The sequence below is a fragment of the Bubalus kerabau genome, chromosome 2, assembly GCF_029407905.1.
Source record: "Bubalus kerabau isolate K-KA32 ecotype Philippines breed swamp buffalo chromosome 2, PCC_UOA_SB_1v2, whole genome shotgun sequence".
NCBI classification, from domain to species: Eukaryota; Metazoa; Chordata; class Mammalia; order Artiodactyla; family Bovidae; genus Bubalus; species Bubalus kerabau.
The window spans coordinates 190,954,593-190,972,428 of NC_073625.1; the positions used below are offsets into that span (position 1 = coordinate 190,954,593).

General features: G+C 56.9%; 3 protein-coding genes across 3 annotated transcripts in view; 2 read left to right on the forward strand and 1 right to left on the reverse strand.

The window, feature by feature from the left end:
- Positions 1-15,723, reverse strand: part of TSPEAR (thrombospondin type laminin G domain and EAR repeats) — a 182,433-nt gene extending 166,710 nt beyond the window's left edge. The window contains exon 1 of the mRNA XM_055569798.1: positions 15,639-15,723. Within this exon, the coding sequence (XP_055425773.1) occupies positions 15,639-15,723 (85 nt within the window). The remainder of the gene's footprint in view (positions 1-15,638) is intronic.
- On the forward strand, positions 1,665-2,414 carry LOC129644262 (keratin-associated protein 10-1-like). Its single transcript, XM_055569809.1, has one exon. The coding sequence runs from the start codon at positions 1,665-1,667 to the stop codon at positions 2,412-2,414; it is 750 nt and encodes a 249-aa protein (XP_055425784.1).
- LOC129644260 (keratin-associated protein 10-12-like) lies at positions 7,315-8,357 on the forward strand. Its single transcript, XM_055569808.1, has one exon. It carries the CDS (start codon positions 7,315-7,317, stop codon positions 8,080-8,082), a length of 768 nt encoding a protein of 255 aa, XP_055425783.1. The 3' UTR covers positions 8,083-8,357.
- Positions 15,724-17,836: the final 2,113 nt, after the last annotated feature.

The following is a 17,836-nucleotide window of genomic DNA, read 5'->3' on the forward strand; positions in this document are numbered from 1 at the left end:
ATTTAAAGATGGAAGGAAATACTGAAATTAGAGTGAAAATAAATGGCATAACAGACAGAAAAACAGCAGAGAATTAACAAAACCAAGTTTGACTCCTTGGAAAGATATACAGATAGACTAGCAAAGAAAAAAGAGAGAAGGTACAGTAACTAAATTCAGAATTGAAAGTACGGATATTACCATGAACCTCAGAGAAATAAAAAGCATTATAAAAGAATACCAAGGACAATTTTGTATGCCAACAAATTATAACCTAGATGAAATAGAAAATTTTCTATAAATATACAAATTAACAAAACTGACTAAAAATGAAACCAAAAATCTCAACAGACCTATAACAAAATATTGAATTATTAATTGATAATCTCACAGGGAAAAAAGCCCAGGACCAGATGGCTTCACTGGTGAATTCTACCAGCGTATAATAAACTAACACCAAACCTTCTCAGGCTTTTCCAAAAGCCAGACGAGAGAACACTTCCTAACTCATTCTGTGATGCCAGCATTTCCCAGAAGTAAGGAAAAATATTCACCAATATACTTTATGAACATAGATGCAAAAATGCTCAACAAAACACTAGGAACCTGACTCCAAGAACATACCAAACTGATTATATACCATGACCACGTGCCGTTTAAACCAGGAATGCAAGGTTGGCTCAACATTGTTTTAAAAAAATCAACCAATGTAAAATACTGCATTAACAGAATGAAGGAAGAAAAGATACAAGTTCTCAGACTACCCTGGTGGTACAGTGAAGAAGAACCTACGTGCCAGTGCAGGGGACACAGGTTCAATCCCTGGTGCAGGAAGATCCCATGGGCCACACAGCAACGAAGCCCACGCACCACAGCTCCTGAGCCCTTGCTCTAGAGCCCATGCTGTAGAGCCAACTACTGAGCTCTTGTGCCAAAACTAATGAGGCCCATGCTCCTAGAGCCCTTGCTCCACAATAAGAGAAAGTCTTCCCACAGAAACAAAGAGCCAGGGCAACCAAAAATTTAAAAACAAATAAAATAAATAATCTTTAGAAGACATGATCTCAATTGGTGCAGAAAAGGATTTTGACGAAAGCCAACACAATTTCATAATTTAAAAAATTACTCAGAAAATTAGGCATAGAAGAGAAATTCTTCAACGTCATAAAAGGAATATATGAGAAAGCCACAGCTAACATGACGCTCAACGCACCCTTCATTGGTGTATGAATTCAGGAGAAAATAACATGCCAATCAAGAGAGTATTTAAAAAGAACAAAACATGCTAGTAATTCAACTGAGTGTTGAGAAGTAAGGGAATAATAGCGAGAAGCCCCGGAAAGATGCTTGGTGGTGGGGCTGTGAGGAGTGCTGGCCGTCTAGAGTCTACCCACAGGATGGACTCCAGGATACTGGACACTGCCCCTGGGGCTGGACCCCTGCTCCATGGATCCCCTGGGCTCCAACCCCTCAGGAGTTTAACGAGTTGAGTGACCTGTCATGGGATTATGACGCGCGTCCTCAGGACCTGCTCCAACAAGGAAGCAGACTCTGCTGAGCCCCCGTGATGCAACAACATACACCCCAGAGCTGTATATAAGCTCCAACCACCTAAGAACATCACACAGCCTCACCCATCCACTCCCTCACACACTCACACCTCTTCCAGCCCCATCGCCTCCACCATGGCTGCCTCCACCCTGTCCGTCTGCTCCAACGACTTGAGCTATGACTGTCCAGAGAGCTACTGCGAGCCCCCCTGCTGTGCCCCCAGCTGCTGCGCCCCGGCCCCCCGCCTGACCCTCCTCTGTGCCCCAGTGAGCTGCGAGTGCAGCCCCTGCTGCCAGCCAGCCTGCAGCAGCTCCTGCCCAGCCTCGTGCTGCCAGCAGTCTAGCTGCCAGCCCGCCTGCTGCACCTCCTCCCCTTGCCAGCAGGCCTGCTATGAGCCCGTCTGCTGCAGGCCTGTCTGCTGTACACCTGTCTGCTGCACACCTGTCTGTTGCACACCTGTGTGCTATGAAGCCTCCCCCTGTTCTACCTCCTCATGTTGCCAGCAGTCCAGCTGCCAGCCCTCCTGCTGCACCTCCTCCCCCTGCCAGCAGGCCTGCTGTGAGCCCATCTGCTGCACACCTGTCTGCTGCACACCTGTCTGCTGTGAGGCCTCCCCCTGCTGCAGACCCTCCTCCTTCTCTGTGTCCCTCCTCTGCCGCCCCGTGTGCATCCCTGCCTCCTCCTGCCAGCCCAGCCGCTGCCGCCCAGCGTCCTCCGTGTCCCTCCTCTGCAGGCCCGTGTGCCGCCCCGCCTGCTGCGTGCCCACCTCTTCCTGCCAGTCCAGCTGCTGCCTCCCTGCCTCCTCTGTGTCCCTGCTCTGCCGGCCCGCGTGCCCCCGCCCCACCTGCTGCATCCCCGCCTCAGCCCCAGAGCCCTGCTGCTGACCAGGCACATCCCCCCAGGGCCAGCCAGGCACCATAGGGCAACCCCCCACCACCAGCCTCATGACCGCCTTCAGGGTTTCTCCAGGAGCTGCTCTGAGCTACTTGGACACCCCCTCGTCCTTTCTGCCCAGGAGTGGGGTCCCCTCAAACTCCAGATGACCATGCCCGTGCCCACTGCCCACTCCTTCTGAGACCCAGTGCTCAGGCCTGGGGACCAGGTTTCACAATCCAGGCCCCAGTGGTCTCACCTCGGAAGCTGCTTGAAAACATGATAAACTTGACTGCATTTAGTGGTGCTTTACTCTCTTCCGATCATTTCTGGTAGCATTGCCAGCCAGTCTCCACAGAGGCCAGGGCACGTGCACTGCCCAGGTCCTCGCTGCCCTCCTGTCCCTGGCCACACTCCTGGGGGCCGTGCCTCACGCAGGCCTAGCACCCAGGTTCTGTCCTAGAAGCCAGCCGAGCAGGCAGGTCCTCAGCAGCAGCCAGTCGCAGGCACAGGAACTTCACTGCCCTGGGCATCTCCTGGCCCCCTGCACTGGGGTGCTGGCAGGACACAGGATTCAGGCCACCAGGTGGAGAGGACGAGGCCTCTGCCTGCAGCGGGAGGACTCGGAGCCTGGACAAGCGGCCCCTCTCAGTCACCTGAGCTTTCCTGCCCCACCTTCCTTCTTCGGCACCTACAACCCCTCTGTCCAGAGTCCTTGCTCTGACCACACGCCCCGAGGTTTTTTCTAATATAAACAATGAGTGAGACTCAGCCCCCATCCCTCCCAGCTCAGTGCAGCTGCACCCCACCCCCAGAGCTTCTGCACAGTTCTCCCAGTCCCTTCTCCACCTTGACACCCTCCCCTCTACACTCCCACCCCCATGTTGCTGACCCTACTCCCGGCCTGGTCACCAAAGGTCCCTTGGCAAAGGTCAGTGTCCCCCTAGACCTTGTCCTGTGGACCTATCCCTGCAGAATTTAGCCCTCGACTTGGGGACAGGTCCCTCTGCTCCTCCTTACCCCTCTGTCTTCCTGGGCCTTCACCCTGACCTCCGTCCATCTCCTCGCTCCTGCATCTGGACCTTCTGATGCATCTCGGGGCCTCTCCTGGCCTCCAGGCCACTCATAGCACCTCCAGACACAACCCCACCCCAGGACCTGTGGAAGCCCTGCGTGGACCATCCGAAGCTGAATTAGCACTTTCCCCAACTAGCCTCTACCGTCCCAAGGGTGCCGGTCCCCTGCTGGGCCAACTGGACTCCGCCCCCACCCCCACCCACTGTCCTGGGCCTGAGCCTGAGGCTCTCCGGCCACATGTTTGAGGTCTGTCCCTGCCTCTCACGACCACTGTTTCCCCAGCTCAGGTTGACACGCCCTGTGTTTGCTAAATGGCCCTGGGCAGTGGACAGGGCCAGGGTCCCAGCTTCAGGGCCCCTGAGGCTGCCAACAGCCCATCCTCAGCATGAGGGGCTGTGCTTGGAGGACTCCCAGTGATGCACATTCCTCTACAGAATTTATTCTGGGAAGAAACTTCATTGTCCAGTAAAACATGCCAATTTTGGAGAAAGGAGAAAAGTTTACAGGTCTGGGGGAAACTCTGCCTTCCAGGGTCCCTCAAGATATCAGCACAAAGCTCCACCCAGGTGCTAAAAATAAATCAAACTTTCAAAACGTTTTTGAATTTTTAAGAATCAATAAAAATTGTTTTAATTTAAAAAAAAAAAGGGACTTCCCTGGCAGTCTAGTTGATAGGGACAGAATGAAGGGACAAAATAGGTGATTAAATAGTAAATCCCACTAGGGGATTGTAAGTGAAAAATATGAGAGACCCCTGTTAGTTAATGATTACTCGAGAAAGCAGGTTTACTTAACCATAAAACCAAAAAGGCTTGCTTAGCAACAAAACTATGCAACAGGAGTACAAGACATGTCCCAAACCAACAAAACAGTGGTGACGTGAGACCCACATCCTGCCCAATGAGTTCAGTTAGCTGTTCCCTGTGCTGAGTCACTTCAGTTGTGTCCAGTTCTTTGTGACCCTATAGACCATAGCCCACCAGTTTTCTCTGTCCATGGGATTTCTCTAGGCAAGAATATTGGAGTGGGTTGCCGTTTCCTCCTTCAGGAGATCTTCCCGACCCAGGGATCAAAACCATGAGCACCATCAATTGGTAACCCCCAAAACATGTTCTTTGGCCTTTAAGACACACTCTTTGCACAATATCCCCAAAACGATAAAAACAATAGTAGAAAATAGGGCTTCCACCCTGCCCAGTGGTGTCATCGAGTCAATGACCCCCAAACAGCTCTGCGCACACAGAAAACAATCACTTATGGGAAGGTGACTCTGCAAAATGAAAGACATTCATTGGACTGAGACCTGAGAATTTCCTGAATTGTTATGACAGTCCTGGCCTGACCGTCTAGGGAGGGACAGGTAAACTCCCCTGCCCCGGAGGAACTGATGATGGAAACACGACGTCTTCTCGAGAAACAGAAGTTCTCTCTTCCCCACTCTTCCTTTGATGAGAAAACTGTCCACTGAGTTCTCAGGGCGTGGCATTTCTCACCCACCCGCTTGTAAGCCTCACGGTGTCCTATTCTAATAAGTGAAAGTGAAAGTGTTAGTTGCTCAGGCGTGTGTCTTTGTGACCCCGTGGACTGTAGCCACCAGGCTACTCTGTCCATGGGATTCTCCAGGCAAGAATACTGGAGTGAGTTGCAGTTCGCTTCTCCAGGGGATCTTCCTGACCCAGGAATCAAACCCAGGTCTCCTGTACTGCAGGTGGATCCTTTACCATCTGAGCCACCAGAGAAGCCTATTCTAATAAACCACTTCTTATCTACCACTTGGCTCTCACTGAATGCTTCTCTGCCCTGACACATAAAGGACTATGATACTGGAGCTCTTCAGAGGCCCCTGAAATGACACCAATAGGTTTCACAGTGACTAAGACCTTGTGCTTCCAAAGCAGGAGGCTTGGGTTCAATCCCTGGTTGGGGAACTAACATCTTATATGCTGCAGGGGGCAGCCAAAAAGCAAAAATAAGTAAGTAAATAAACATTATAAAGGCCAGAGCGCAGGCAGAAGAGTTTCAGGCAGCAGAGGAGAGCGACGCCTGGGCTGCCTGGGGAGGGCTGAGCCTTTACCTGAGCCCTGGGTGCTCCCGGAGCATGTGCGGGAAGATGGAGAGGAGGTGAATGGAGGCAGGAAGAGAGGAGAGCAGACCCCTGGAGCTCCCTTTCTGACCCAGAGCCTCCCAGCAACCACAGCCCGGAAGCTTTTTCTGGATCAGCCCACACCTGTGCACATGACCTTGGGAGGAAAAAGAACTTTGCAGACTGACTGCAACTTGCTGATTAACGCTCTTGACCAGGAGGAGGGGACGTGAAGACAGGCGGAGGCTGAAGGGAAGTGGCCACAAGCCCAGGATGCCTGGAGACAGAGAAGCTGGAGGAGGCAGGAAGGGCCATCCTCTCTGGACATAGGATGCCCTGATCTCAGCTCATTATAACTCTTCTCAGACTTCTGGCCTCAAAACTGTGAGAGAATACAATTCTGTTGTCTGGATATTTCATATGATCCCATGTTGACCATTTGTTACAGCAGCCACAGGAAACTGGTGTAAACGTACATGATAAACAGATTCATAATTTTAAGTGTTGTGGCTTAAGATGTCATTGAGACAATATAAAAACAATTAATAATGAAATAAACCTTCCTGTCCAGCCAACTGCTCCCCGTACACACCATCGAGGGTCGGCCTGCCTTCCTGACCAGCCCCAGGTTCCTCGGCAGGGCCTCCCTACCCCCAGCTCCCACCCCTCCATGGTGGCTGTCACATCCCAGCTGCTCTGCATGCTGGCCTCGTTAACCCCTGCCACCTGTCTCTCTCCTCCCCCACCCTTCACCTGCAGAGCTGCCCTGACCGCTGCACCTGGCAGCGTCAGGCTCAAACAGCTTTTGGTGACTCTTCCCTAGACCACCAAGTATCCCACCAGGGTGTCCCAGGAGCCCACAGACAGAGGTCCAGGCTCAGCTCCCAGGAAAGATGCAGCAGGAGCGGGGTGGGGCAGAGTCTGAGTGGACGTCTGGAAGGAGGCAGGAGGAGAGGCAGAAGGAGCCCCAGCAATCTGTCCAGCAGAAGGAGGGGTGACCCATCCATGGGAGCCTGAGCAGGTGCCCAGTTTTGGGAGGAGGGGACAGCCACTCCCAGCCCCACCTGGCTGAGCCTCTGCTGGGCCACCTGCCGTGGCCCGAGCCACAGGGATGCCTGGAGCCTAGCAGGTGGAAAGGAGATATGCTGAGCAAGGGGACCACTGCCCATAAACATGAGCCCACCCCTGGAGACACAAAGTCTGTTGGTCTCGGCCACGCCCTTCCCGCAAGTTTTGCCCAAAACAGGGCAGCTGGACACACCCAGCCAGAACCCACCCAGGTAACGCCCCTCCCTCCATCTGCAGGCGTTTGTGAAAAACGCACAAGAAAAGGGGCCACATGCCCCAGTAAAGAGCCCCTTCCAGGGCCCAGAATGCAAGTCACATTCCCTAATCCCCTGGTGCCCAGAATGAGTGCCCAGTGGCCAAGAGCCCCCACTGCCCACACTGGGTCCACCCCAACCTTGTACTCCCACACCCACTCAGCACGTGGTCAGGAGCAGCATGGCCCGACATACAGGTAGGACATTTACGAGCTGGGCCTCCATCTACCAGGAAAATAACCCAGCCCTAATGAGGGTTCCCTGGAGCCAGATCCAAACACCAACCAGGAAAGGAGCGCGTTGTGAGCCTCTGTAGGGACAACACACACACAGAAGAGGGGTATAAAGCCGGCAGCCTGAGCACCTCACACATTCACACTCACTCACACAGTCACATCCTCACCCTCCTCCAGCCCCACCGCCTCCACCATGGCTTCCTCTGCCCTGTCTGTCTGCTCCAGTGACCTGAGCTACAGCAGCCGGGTCTGCCTGCCCGGGTCCTGTGACTCCCGCACCGGCTCCTCCTGGCAGGTGGACGACTGTCCAGAGAGCTGCTGCGAGCCCCCCTGCTGTGCCCCCAGCTGCTGCGCCCCGGCCCCCCGCCTGACCCTCCTCTGCGCCCCAGTGAGCTGCGAGTCCCGCCCCTGCTGCCAGCCAGCCTGCAGCAGCTCCTGCCTGGCCTCGTCCTGCCAGCAGTCTAGCTGCCAGCCCTCCTGCTGCACCTCCTCCCCCTGCCAGCAGGCCTGCTGTGAGCCCGTCTGCTGCACACTTGTCTGCTGCAGGCCCGTCTGCTGCACACCTGTCTGCTGTGAGGCCTCCCTCTGTTCTACCTCCTCATGTTGCCAGCAGTCTAGCTGCCAGCCCTCCTGCTGCACCTCCTCCCCCTGCCAGCAGGCCTGCTGTGAGCCCGTCTACTGCACCCCTGTCTGCTGCACCCCTGTCTGCTGCACCCCTGTCTGCTGCAGGCCTGTCTGCTGTGAGGCCTCCCCCTGCTCAGCCCCCTCCCCCTGCTGCAGACCCTCCTCCTCCGTGTCCCTCCTCTGCCGCCCCGTGTGCCGCCCTGCCTGTTGCGTGCCCACCTCCTCCTGCCAGCCCAGCTGTTGCCGCCCAGCGTCCTCCGTGTCCCTCCTCTGCCGGCCCACGTGCTCCCGCCCAGCCTGCTGCATCCCCGCCTCAGCCCCGGAGCCCTGCTGCTGACTTGGCACGTCCTCTCAGGGCCACCCAGGTGCTATGGGCCACTCCGTCCCCCTCTGTTGCCAGCCTCTGGCAACAAATCCCTTCAGGATTTGACCCAGACCTACACGAACATGCACTGGCCTGAAACCTCAACAAGCAAGCCTTAGCCCACCTGCAGCCTCTGGGTCAGGCCCAGATGAACCCGAGACAGCCCCATGTTACCGAGGGTCCACAGGCTTCTCCTGATAGCCATGGACACTGCTCTTCCCCCCAGCCTTTGGGGGCCTTGCTCTGCCCTATCTCTGCCCATCCTGTGCTGTGTACCTTCCTCCCACAAGGGTCTTGAGCTGAGTGAATAAACTCACCATCCTTGCCTTGGCTGGTCGTCTCTCCCAGTAGCCATATGCGTCACTGTCTCCAGCCTCCGGGCTGACGTAAGTAACCCCATCCTCAGCAGCCGTGTCTTTGGAGCATTTCCAAGGGGGTTGAGCTCTAAGGCTCGCTGCAGTCGTTCCCCCAGCCCTCGACTCCTGTGTCTGACTCTCTGGGCAGCTCTGGAGGGATGTGCTACGTGACCAAGACTGTGGTGGCAAACCACTGAGCAGCGGGCCTCTTGGCAGGAGGGCCCCCTGGCCCCCATCTGGCTCTCCCTGGTCAGCCTGAGACTCACAGGGGTGGGGCCTCCTGGGACACAGCTGAAGTGGAGCACTCCTGCTGACCTCCAGCTCACCTGCCCCTCCACCTGCCCTCAAACTTGGTGCTTTATTCAGTCTTCAAATACCCCGGCCTGCCTTGTCTGTGCCACAGACCACTGACCCACCCCCTCCCCAGCCCCTGGTTTGGGCTGGGTGTGATGGGGCTCAAGGGAGGAAGCCAGAGGGTAGGTGACTTCCAGGGCCCACACTCTAGGTCCTGAGGCCCAGGCTTGCTGAATGAGGTCTACCTCTGGGGGCGCTCTGGAGTGCCCCTCATGTTTGCCAGAGCCGACACTCGCTTCTAACCTGCCTTGCCCTGCCTCACCCCTTCCCCAGTGCCACCTCCTAGCTCTTGACCTGACCCTGCTAGTGACATGACACTGCTCCCCTCAGGAGGCCATGAAATCCCACAGGAGGAGGGGGTCAGAGAGGTCACCTGACCTCTGATGGTCTCCCCTGGAGACCCTGGTCCAGACTCCCAGGGCTGGGATGGCTTTTCTAGTGCCACTGTCCCGCAAAAAAACAAGTCCTCTGGGAACCTGTCAGTGGGAGTAGGGCCCTCTTGCAACTAGAAGGCAATGGCACCCCACTCCAGTACTCTTGCCTGGAAAATCCCATGAACGGAGGAGCCTGGTAGGCTGCAGACCATGGGGTTGCGAAGAGTCGGACATGACTTAGCGGCTTCACTTTCACTTTTCCCTTTCATGCATTGGAGAAGGAAATGGCAACCCACTCCAGTGTTCTTGACTGGAGAATCCCAGGGACGGGGGAGCCTGGTGGGCCGCCGTCTATGGGGTCACACAGAGTCGGACACGACTGAAGCGACTTAGCAGCAGTAGCAGCAGCAACTAGAACTGGGTAGTGGAAATGGGTGCAGACAGACTCACCCTATGCCCTCTGCCTGCACTCTGGGGCTGCAGGGTCCTGATCCTGCCTCCCCTACCCCCTGCCCCACAGGACCTGCCCATATCTCTTAGGACCCTCTTATGGAGAAGGTGTGAGACATCAACTTCCCCAGCTGTTACGGTGATAGGAAATCCCCTGGGGCTTTGCCCACCTGGGCCTCCCTATGCCTTCACCAGCCTCCCCCTGGCCAGCTTTACCAACCGCCCAGGGACCAGGGAACTGGGGGCTCCAGCTTCCTGTATGCCTTAACTCCTCTGACCAGCTACTGAAACCCACAGGCCCCTTCTCAAAAACATACATTTAAATGCATATAATGTAATCTTCCAGATTGCAAGAAGAGACCATGATCACTACCAATTATCCAAAAAAAAAATTTTTTTTTCTACTGACCAGTAAGATGTGGGGCTTCCCTGGTGGCTCAGTGGTAAAGATGCCACCTGCCAATGCAGGAGATGTGGGTTCCATCCCTGGATTGGGAAGACCCTCTGAAGAAGGAAATGACAACCTGCTCCAGTATTCTTGCCTAGGAAATCCCAAGCTCAAAGGAGCCTGGCGAGGCTACGGCCCATGGGGTTGCAAAAGAGTTGGACACGACTTAGGTACTAAACAACAACAAAACTAAGATGTGGGCTTTCTCACTAAGACATTAAGAAGAGGGAGCGCAAGCCTCATTTGGATAGGGGACAGAAACTTCGTGCGTATTTGGACGGAGCACAGGGATGCTGGCGCCTCAGTTGGCGCCTCAGCTGGAGACAGTCCCAGGTGTTGCCAACACCGGGCACGTCCCTCACTGGGAGCTGTTGCTTCTGGGTTAGTTTTGAAGGGGAAAGTGCAGCCAGTTTCACCCAAGTTCACGGCAGCTGAATTCCAACCCCCAACTCTGGATGGAGCCACCCGCCTAAGGGACAGAGCATCTGTGTACAGCAGCAGCAGCCAGTCACCAAGGACCTTTCCCTGGGGCACCCCAAGTTCAGTGTGCGACACCCCAGACACAACACGCAGAGCGCGTTGTTCCAGGGAGGATCATTGCCCAGTGTGGGGTTCCCGGAGCCGGGTCCCCAGGAGTCTGCACCTGAGTCTGGACACCACTGACACTGAGCCCCAGCCCAGCGCCCCCGTCCAGCCCACCTGTGCCAGGTGGGGCTGTGGAGCTGCAGCGTTGGTGGCCTGGAAGCGCATCTAGTCTCCCTTGGTTTCGCGCACTGCCAGGCCACTGCAGAAACCACAGGAACTGCGCGAGCCAAAACCATAACCAAACTTCACCTCCAGGTGGCTGTGCTCTGGGTTCTTCCCAGCAGTGCGGAGGTGCACACACACTCACACACTAATGCCCATATGTATTCACACACTTACGCACACTCACATGCAGGCGCGCACCCGCCTTCCCCTCGACATCGGATGACCCCCTTGGTCCACTCATGTCCTAAGGTCCAGGCAGGCCTGCAGGTGCGACGCCAAGGCCGGCGCGGGGGCCCCCACCCTGCCCCGCAGGGCCCAAAGGTGGGCAGCTCTGGCCTTTGAGGTCGCCTCCCCTCCCCCTTCCATTACCCGAGGCTGCTGCGGAGGGGCTCGCTGGCTGGGCTGCAAACCCATCCCGCGGTAACCGTCGAGGGAGTTGCGGGGGCATTCTCCTTTCCCTCTCACTCCTCCCAGCGGCGAGTAAGTACCCCTGACTTTGCTAGAGACGCTCATTATATTGGATTTGCCGGAGACCCCCACAAATTCCCTAAAGTGCAGTACCCCGACCTGGGGGCAGCATGAAAAGTGAGCGGCTAACACAGGGGTCCCCTACCCCGTGTCCCAGCCGCTCCCAGGACCGAGACCCACCGGAAGGACCGGTTTGCAGGCTTTGTGAGCAGAGCTGGGGGAGTAGGAGCACGTGGGCATGGCTGAGAGTGCTCTGGCGGAGCCGCGTTCCGCCCCGCCCCCTTCAGGCGGAAATGTGGGGTTAGGACGCAGAGGGCCTGGCACTCCCCAGACTCTCAGGACAGGGAGAGCACCCTACCCGACACCCACACAGAGGTCCTCTCTAAGCCTGGAGCTCAGAGAACACCCAGGAGCACAGGGCAGGGGGGGAGGGGGAGATGAGGCAGGTGGGGAGGGCAGGCTCCAGCTGGAAACAAAACCCAGACCCCAAAACTCAGAATGGTGGCTTCTTAGATTTTGCCCTGGAAAAAGGCCTCCTGGAAATCCGTTATTTACTCTTAAAAATCAAAACCGTAGAAGCAGCATATAGTGTATGTTGTTGCTATGTTCATACTTAGTGGCTCAGCCGTGTCCGATTCTTTGTGACCTCATGGACTGTAGCCCACCGGGCTCTTGTCCATGGGATTTTTCAGGCAAGAATACTGGAATGGGTTGCCATGCCCTCCTCCACGGAAGCCAACCTGTGTCTCCTGTGTCTCCTGCATTGCAAGCAGATTCTTTACCCACTCAGCCATCAGGGGAGCCCCTTTGTGTATGAGGTTCCATTGCAAAAATGAGTAAGCTTTGTTTTCTAATTTCTGTGCAGTGTCCTAGCTTAATGGTTGAGAATGTTTTAAAAGGAAATGGGTGTCAGGCTGACAGTCTGTCCCCACCTGCAAGCCACCCCACAGCCCTGCAACACTGTCAAGCAGGTGAGGTGGATCTTTCAGCCTGGGTCCCCTCACAACTGCGCCAGGGGGCTTCCCCTCCCTGTGGCACGTGCAGAGTGGCCCCACGTGCCGGCTCCCGGGGTCACCTGGACTGTGGGGCTCAGAAGGCTGCTCCTGAGCCGGGCGCCGGCCTGGGGCTGGGGCTATTCCCAAGCAGCCTGGTGGCCACAGGACCAGAGGGTGGGGTGGGGTGGGGTGGGGTGGGGTGGGGGCCACACCCACATGGACAGAGGTCCCCTGACCTGAAGCAAGCTGCAGCTCCCAGACTGCCAACTGATAAGCCGGCCTTGCCGCATGAGCCCAGCAGGGGGTGTTGTGCCCACACTGACTCCCAGGAACCTGCCTGCGGGCCTCACCCGGTGCCAGGATTCCCCAGCTCACTTCTGCAGCGTTTTCATTAAAGGAGCTCAAAAGTCAGGGTGGGAGAGTTCCTGGGAGCTGCCAGAGGTGGGGTAGGGAGGGCTTCCTGCTACCCCCAGATGCCCTTCACTGAGCTGTCTGCCTGCCCGCTGCCCTGCAGCTTCCACACCCCAGCTAGCTTTTATAACGCAAACCTGTGCCCCACCTCTCCTGGGCACTGCCTCTAGCCCCAGGGATGCGGCCCACCCCAGATACCAGGTCTGATCCCACCCACAGCCTGCCCTGGGGTCCCCCACGTCTGCCGACACCCTTGTCCATGTGCCGGGCAGGGCTGCGGTGTGCCGGTGTGCCAGCTCCCAGCCTGGGGCACAGCATCTTCCTGGCAGGGGTGTCGAGCAAGTGAAGGAGGGAGGGGGTGCTGCGGATGCCAGATCCACCAGGTACCCACACCTCAGCACCGCCCTGAGTCCTAGGCGAGGAGCCACCTCTGACTACTCCCGGGATTACAGGGGATGCTGTTCTGACATCCCACAGCCCCTAGACAACTCCCACCCCCTTCTCTCTGCTCCGCCCCCTACACCCACCAGTGACCCAGCCTTGGGGTCCAGCTGTCCCCATTATGGCTCCCACTGAACCCCTCCACCTTTCCTGTCCACGTGGAGACGACACTGGGTGGGGATGGGCTGAGTTACAGGTGGACAGCAGGCTCTTTGGCCACAGCTGCCGGTCACTCCTTGACCGAGAGCACTGGTCTAGAATTCAGGCCACCAAGCCACTAACCCTGCAGGACACACCCAGCCACTTTCCTGGCACTACACTCATCACGCCCCCCAGAATTGTGGACTTGGTGTGGGAGCTGGTAGAGTCTTACAGTCATGGTTCACCCTCTGTCCAAGGGCAGCTGGCCCCACTGGGGGAGCAGGGGAGGGGTCTAGGCATCAGAAAACCCAGGCTGACTCTGGGGTCAGGGAGGCCCCGAATCCTGCCTGACCCACTCATCCCAGGGGAGCTCGTCCCACACACCCCATGTGCGCCCAGAGCCCCTGCAGACCCGCCTCATCCTCCCACCCTGAAGCTGCTCCAGCAGCTGCAGCCGGTCTCCCAGCCTGCCCCTACTCCCTGCCCTCCACAGCCTTGGTCATGCTGACCACCTGCTAAGGTCTTTTTTTCCATCTTGACTGAGGCTCTATAAGACTTCACTTGTCCTCGGATGCCCCTGTGCAGCAGGACCAGCCCCAGGCCCCTGCGCTTATCAGAGGGTCTGCCCACTAGGATCTAGGCAGAGATGTGACCTCAATTTCCCCATCGGCAAATCTGGCCACCCCACCTCCCGTAAGAGGCTGCTCTTTCCGAGTCACAGGCTTGGATGGGGTGGAGGGGCAGAGGACTTCAAAACCCAGGGTCACAGGGTTGCAGTCAAGGCCCCAGCACTTCCCAGGCACAGACCCAGGAACAAAGGCCAAGGGAAAGTGAAACCCAAACCCCACACAAACCCTGCGGTGTAAACTCCTGTGCTTTTCCAAACCAAACTCCATCAAAGTGACTATTTGAGTCCTGACTGGCCATTATCGACTGTCCTGGGAGCGTTCCAAATTCAGCTCAGTATTATTTACCTGACTTTTATCTTTCCTCCCTGGTTCGAGGTATTTATAACTGGGTCATCTTTTAACTATCTGCAACATGCCTTCAGGGGAGAGGGGGCGGGCTTTATAAATAACCTTTATTATTACTATGCAGGTTGATTCTGTTCCCAGCGCTGAAGGGAACATGAAGACACACGTCTGTGACTCACCCACCAGGGAGATACGGAGTGCTCAGGACAACAGGCTCGGATGCTTCATCCCTGCACCCTAGACCTGCATGCAAGTCTGTCCCCCATGCTCTAAGCCGGGGATTCAGGGTTGCAGGTGGGCTTGGCCTGTATGTGGTTTGCAAATCACGCATCCTGAGGCTTTGACTGTGGCAGGTGCAGGGGCCTGGGGCCTCGGAGGCCCAGGCTTCAGTCCTTCCTGACACCCCAACTCCACGGCTGCTCCTCTTCACCTGCACGATCTGGCTGTTCCCTGGAGGAATGGGGGCCTGAGAACCGTTATGGACCCCCCCATACGGTCAGCGTTCCAAACACTGGGATGCTGCGGGGGTTGGGGGGGGGGGACATCATGGGCCATGGTGCCATCACTGGGAGCCAAGTGCCATCAGAGCAAAGTGCCACAACATTCAGGGACTAGGGAGGGTTCCAGGAGCCCAAGACCAGATACTTGAAAGTAAACCCAGAGCCTCACACAAGCCATCCCAGTGCCATCCTGCCCTCGACGACAGCCGGCCAAACCACCACCCTCCATAATGCCCCCCACCATCACTCACTCCCCTTCCCGAAGCCTGGCTTCTGGCTTCCAGGTCTCGTCTCCCTGTTACTCTGTTTTACAGTGTTAGGTTTGATCAATAGTCTCTCGGTAGAAACTCCAGAAAGGCATGATGAGGTCATGGTCACTGACAGGTCAAGGCGCCCTTTCTAAGGAGGAGGGGTGGAATCTCCCCCTGCAACTCCGCTCTCGCTTGGTGGGGGTGGGCGGTCGGTGCGCTAGGGGCTGTCATCACGCATTCTGCATCTCTAGGGACGCGGCCACCAAGACTGCACTGAGCTAAGAGTGCAGCCTTGGGTTCTCTGTCCGGGGCAGGTGACGGACCTGCCAGCTGCCGGGCTTCATTCCTCTGGCAGGTGTAAGGCCTTCTCGGGAAGCCCAGCAGGTAGGTACCTGTGAAGGGCCTCGGGTGGGGGCGGCGAGGTCTTTGAAAGGAGTCCCCACCCTGCTGGCGTTGCTATTGTGAGCGCCGGCTTGCTGCTCCCTTTAATCTCTGCCTCCTCCCGTCCCAGTGGTGCAGTTCCCACAGCCATCTCCGCACGGTGACCTGAACTCGGCCTGCCCGCTCCCCTCCTGACCCCCAGCCCGCCCCACCCCCACCCGCGCCCCCCACCTACCAGTGCAGGGCTCCCATTGCCGGGCCCCGCGGCCTGGGGTCGCCAGGGGCAGGAGCACGACACACAGAGTCAGCAGGGCAGACATGAGGGGCCCGGGTCCCAAGCTCCATCCAGCGGCTCCGCACACGCCCGCGTCGGGGAGGCAGCCACTGGCTCCGTGAGCACCTGGCTCGGCCCTCGCAGCGACCTCGGCCCGGCAGTCACTGTGGCGGCCGCATCCCTGGGGCCGGCGCAGGTGCTGCTGGCACGTCGGGCTGCAGACAGCTCTATCTCCTCATTTCCGCCCCGGGCGGGGGTCCTGCCCTGCCGACAGCATCTCGGTGGGCCTACGATTAGTCATTGGCAAAGCGCGTTTTTCCCAAAGGAAAGACAGAAATAGATCATCCGGGAGGGCTGAGAGCGAACCAGAAAACTCCCGGGACCTGTGTCCCCTGGTGCGGACTCCGAGCCCAGGACTGAGGTCGGCCACCGCTGGAAGGAGGCAGCAGCCGGCGGGCGGTCCCCGTGCCTGCAGTGGCCGTCCAGGAGGCCGGCTCCCGCGAGGGCTTTTATCTGGTGCCCAGCCTTCCGAGGGTGTGTGGGTTTGTCAACTGCTGGGTTTCAGGAATTTCCCTCCGGAGGGAAGTCAGTCATTCAAGGGAACAGCTAATGAGGAGACAGGAGCGTCCTGGGGGAGGGGCAAGGCGGTGGTTCCTCTCCTCATGGTCTCTGGGCTCTGACCTCCCCGAACCGCAGTCGACCTGCGAACCTGCTCCAGGCGGGACAGTTACTAAGCGTGATCTAAGCGTGATTATACTTTCTGAAATCCCTCCGAGAGTGTGCAAGGACAGACTGGGGAGGGGAGAGAGTTCCCAGGCCCCCAAAGGCACCTTTTCCTTGTTTAGGAGGCAGCGTTCTGGTTGTGAACCCCAAGCTCTCCCTGGGAAGCCCCAGCTCCGAGGTGTGGGCAGCTGCCAGTCTGACACAGAAGGTACTTGTGGGGGCAAACAGAGCCTGGGTTCAGGGCTTGGAGGGAGGGGCGGGAAGGACAGAGAGAGAGAGAGACATAGGCATAGAGAGAGAAACAGAGTCAGAGAGAGGGAGGGAAAGAGAGAGAGGAAGAGGAAAGCGGAGAAAGAATATGCCAAAGGCATGCTAAGTCGCTTCAGTCATGTCCGACTCTTTGCAACCCCATGGACTATCGCCTGCCAGGCTCATCTGTTCATGGGATTCTCCAGGCAAGAATACTGGAGTGTGTTGCCATGTACTCCTCCAGGGGATCTTCCCAACCCAGGGATCGAACCCACGTCTCTTGCGTCTCCTGCATTGGCAGACGGGCTCTTTACCACTAGTGCCACCTGGGAAGCCCATGCCAAAGGCGCTTCCCACAACATAGCCCCTGTGACTCCAGAGACTGTCCCTCCGTCTGTTTCTCCGTCTGTCTGTCCACGTACAGGTGGTTTACGTCCTAATCACAGGAATTCCTGTCTCCTAAGGAAATCCCACAAGCCCCCTCTTACACCTGCCCTGTCACAGGACCGGGAGCCCCAAACCCAGAGAAAGCTCAGCAGGTCCTTCTCCATATTGGGTCCTATGAGATCCTGAGCAAATTCACATGGATGCAATGAATTGTCTCCTTCTGTCCAAGGTGCCTAGTCAGCCCTGCACAGCAGGGACCCAAGATACGTGGTGGGCTTAGTTCACAGGAAGCAGCATTTCTGCAACGTGTATCAAGCACGCGAGCTTTGAGGGGCGCAGCGAGTGCAGAGGGACCAGCGCCCTCCCTGGGGACATGCAGGCACCCATGAGTGGAAGCCTCTGAGGCTTCGGCAACACAAAAAGCCTCGCAGTCTTCTATCCCAGGTTTCCCCAGCCTCTTGTGCCGTGGCAATCACTTTTTCTCACATCACAGGCACTAAAGTCACAGGGACGTGTCCCAAGAACCCACTAGACACAAGCATGTGCAAAAAACAGCAGGACCCTGCTTTGCGGTTGTTCAAAACCTGCCAGAATGGTTCACGATTGGAATTTCCCTCCTGGAAATGCCTGCCCACTCGGGTTGCCTAACTGCCTCCAAGTGAAAGCATATAAAACCTCCCAAGAGTGTCCCCAAACACATCCAGCCTAACTCTAATCCCAGCTGACCTCCCCTCTCCCTTGTCCACTTCTCTTTGGGGCTGTTCAGCTTGGAAGAGAGGCTTGTATCCCAACCATGGCTG

Excerpts from the sequence above, each read along its gene's own strand:
- LOC129644260 (XM_055569808.1), top strand. The coding sequence starts at position 7,315 with ATGGCTTCCTCTGCCCTGTCTGTCTGCTCCAGTGACCTGAGCTACAGC.
- LOC129644262 (XM_055569809.1), top strand. The coding sequence starts at position 1,665 with ATGGCTGCCTCCACCCTGTCCGTCTGCTCCAACGACTTGAGCTATGAC.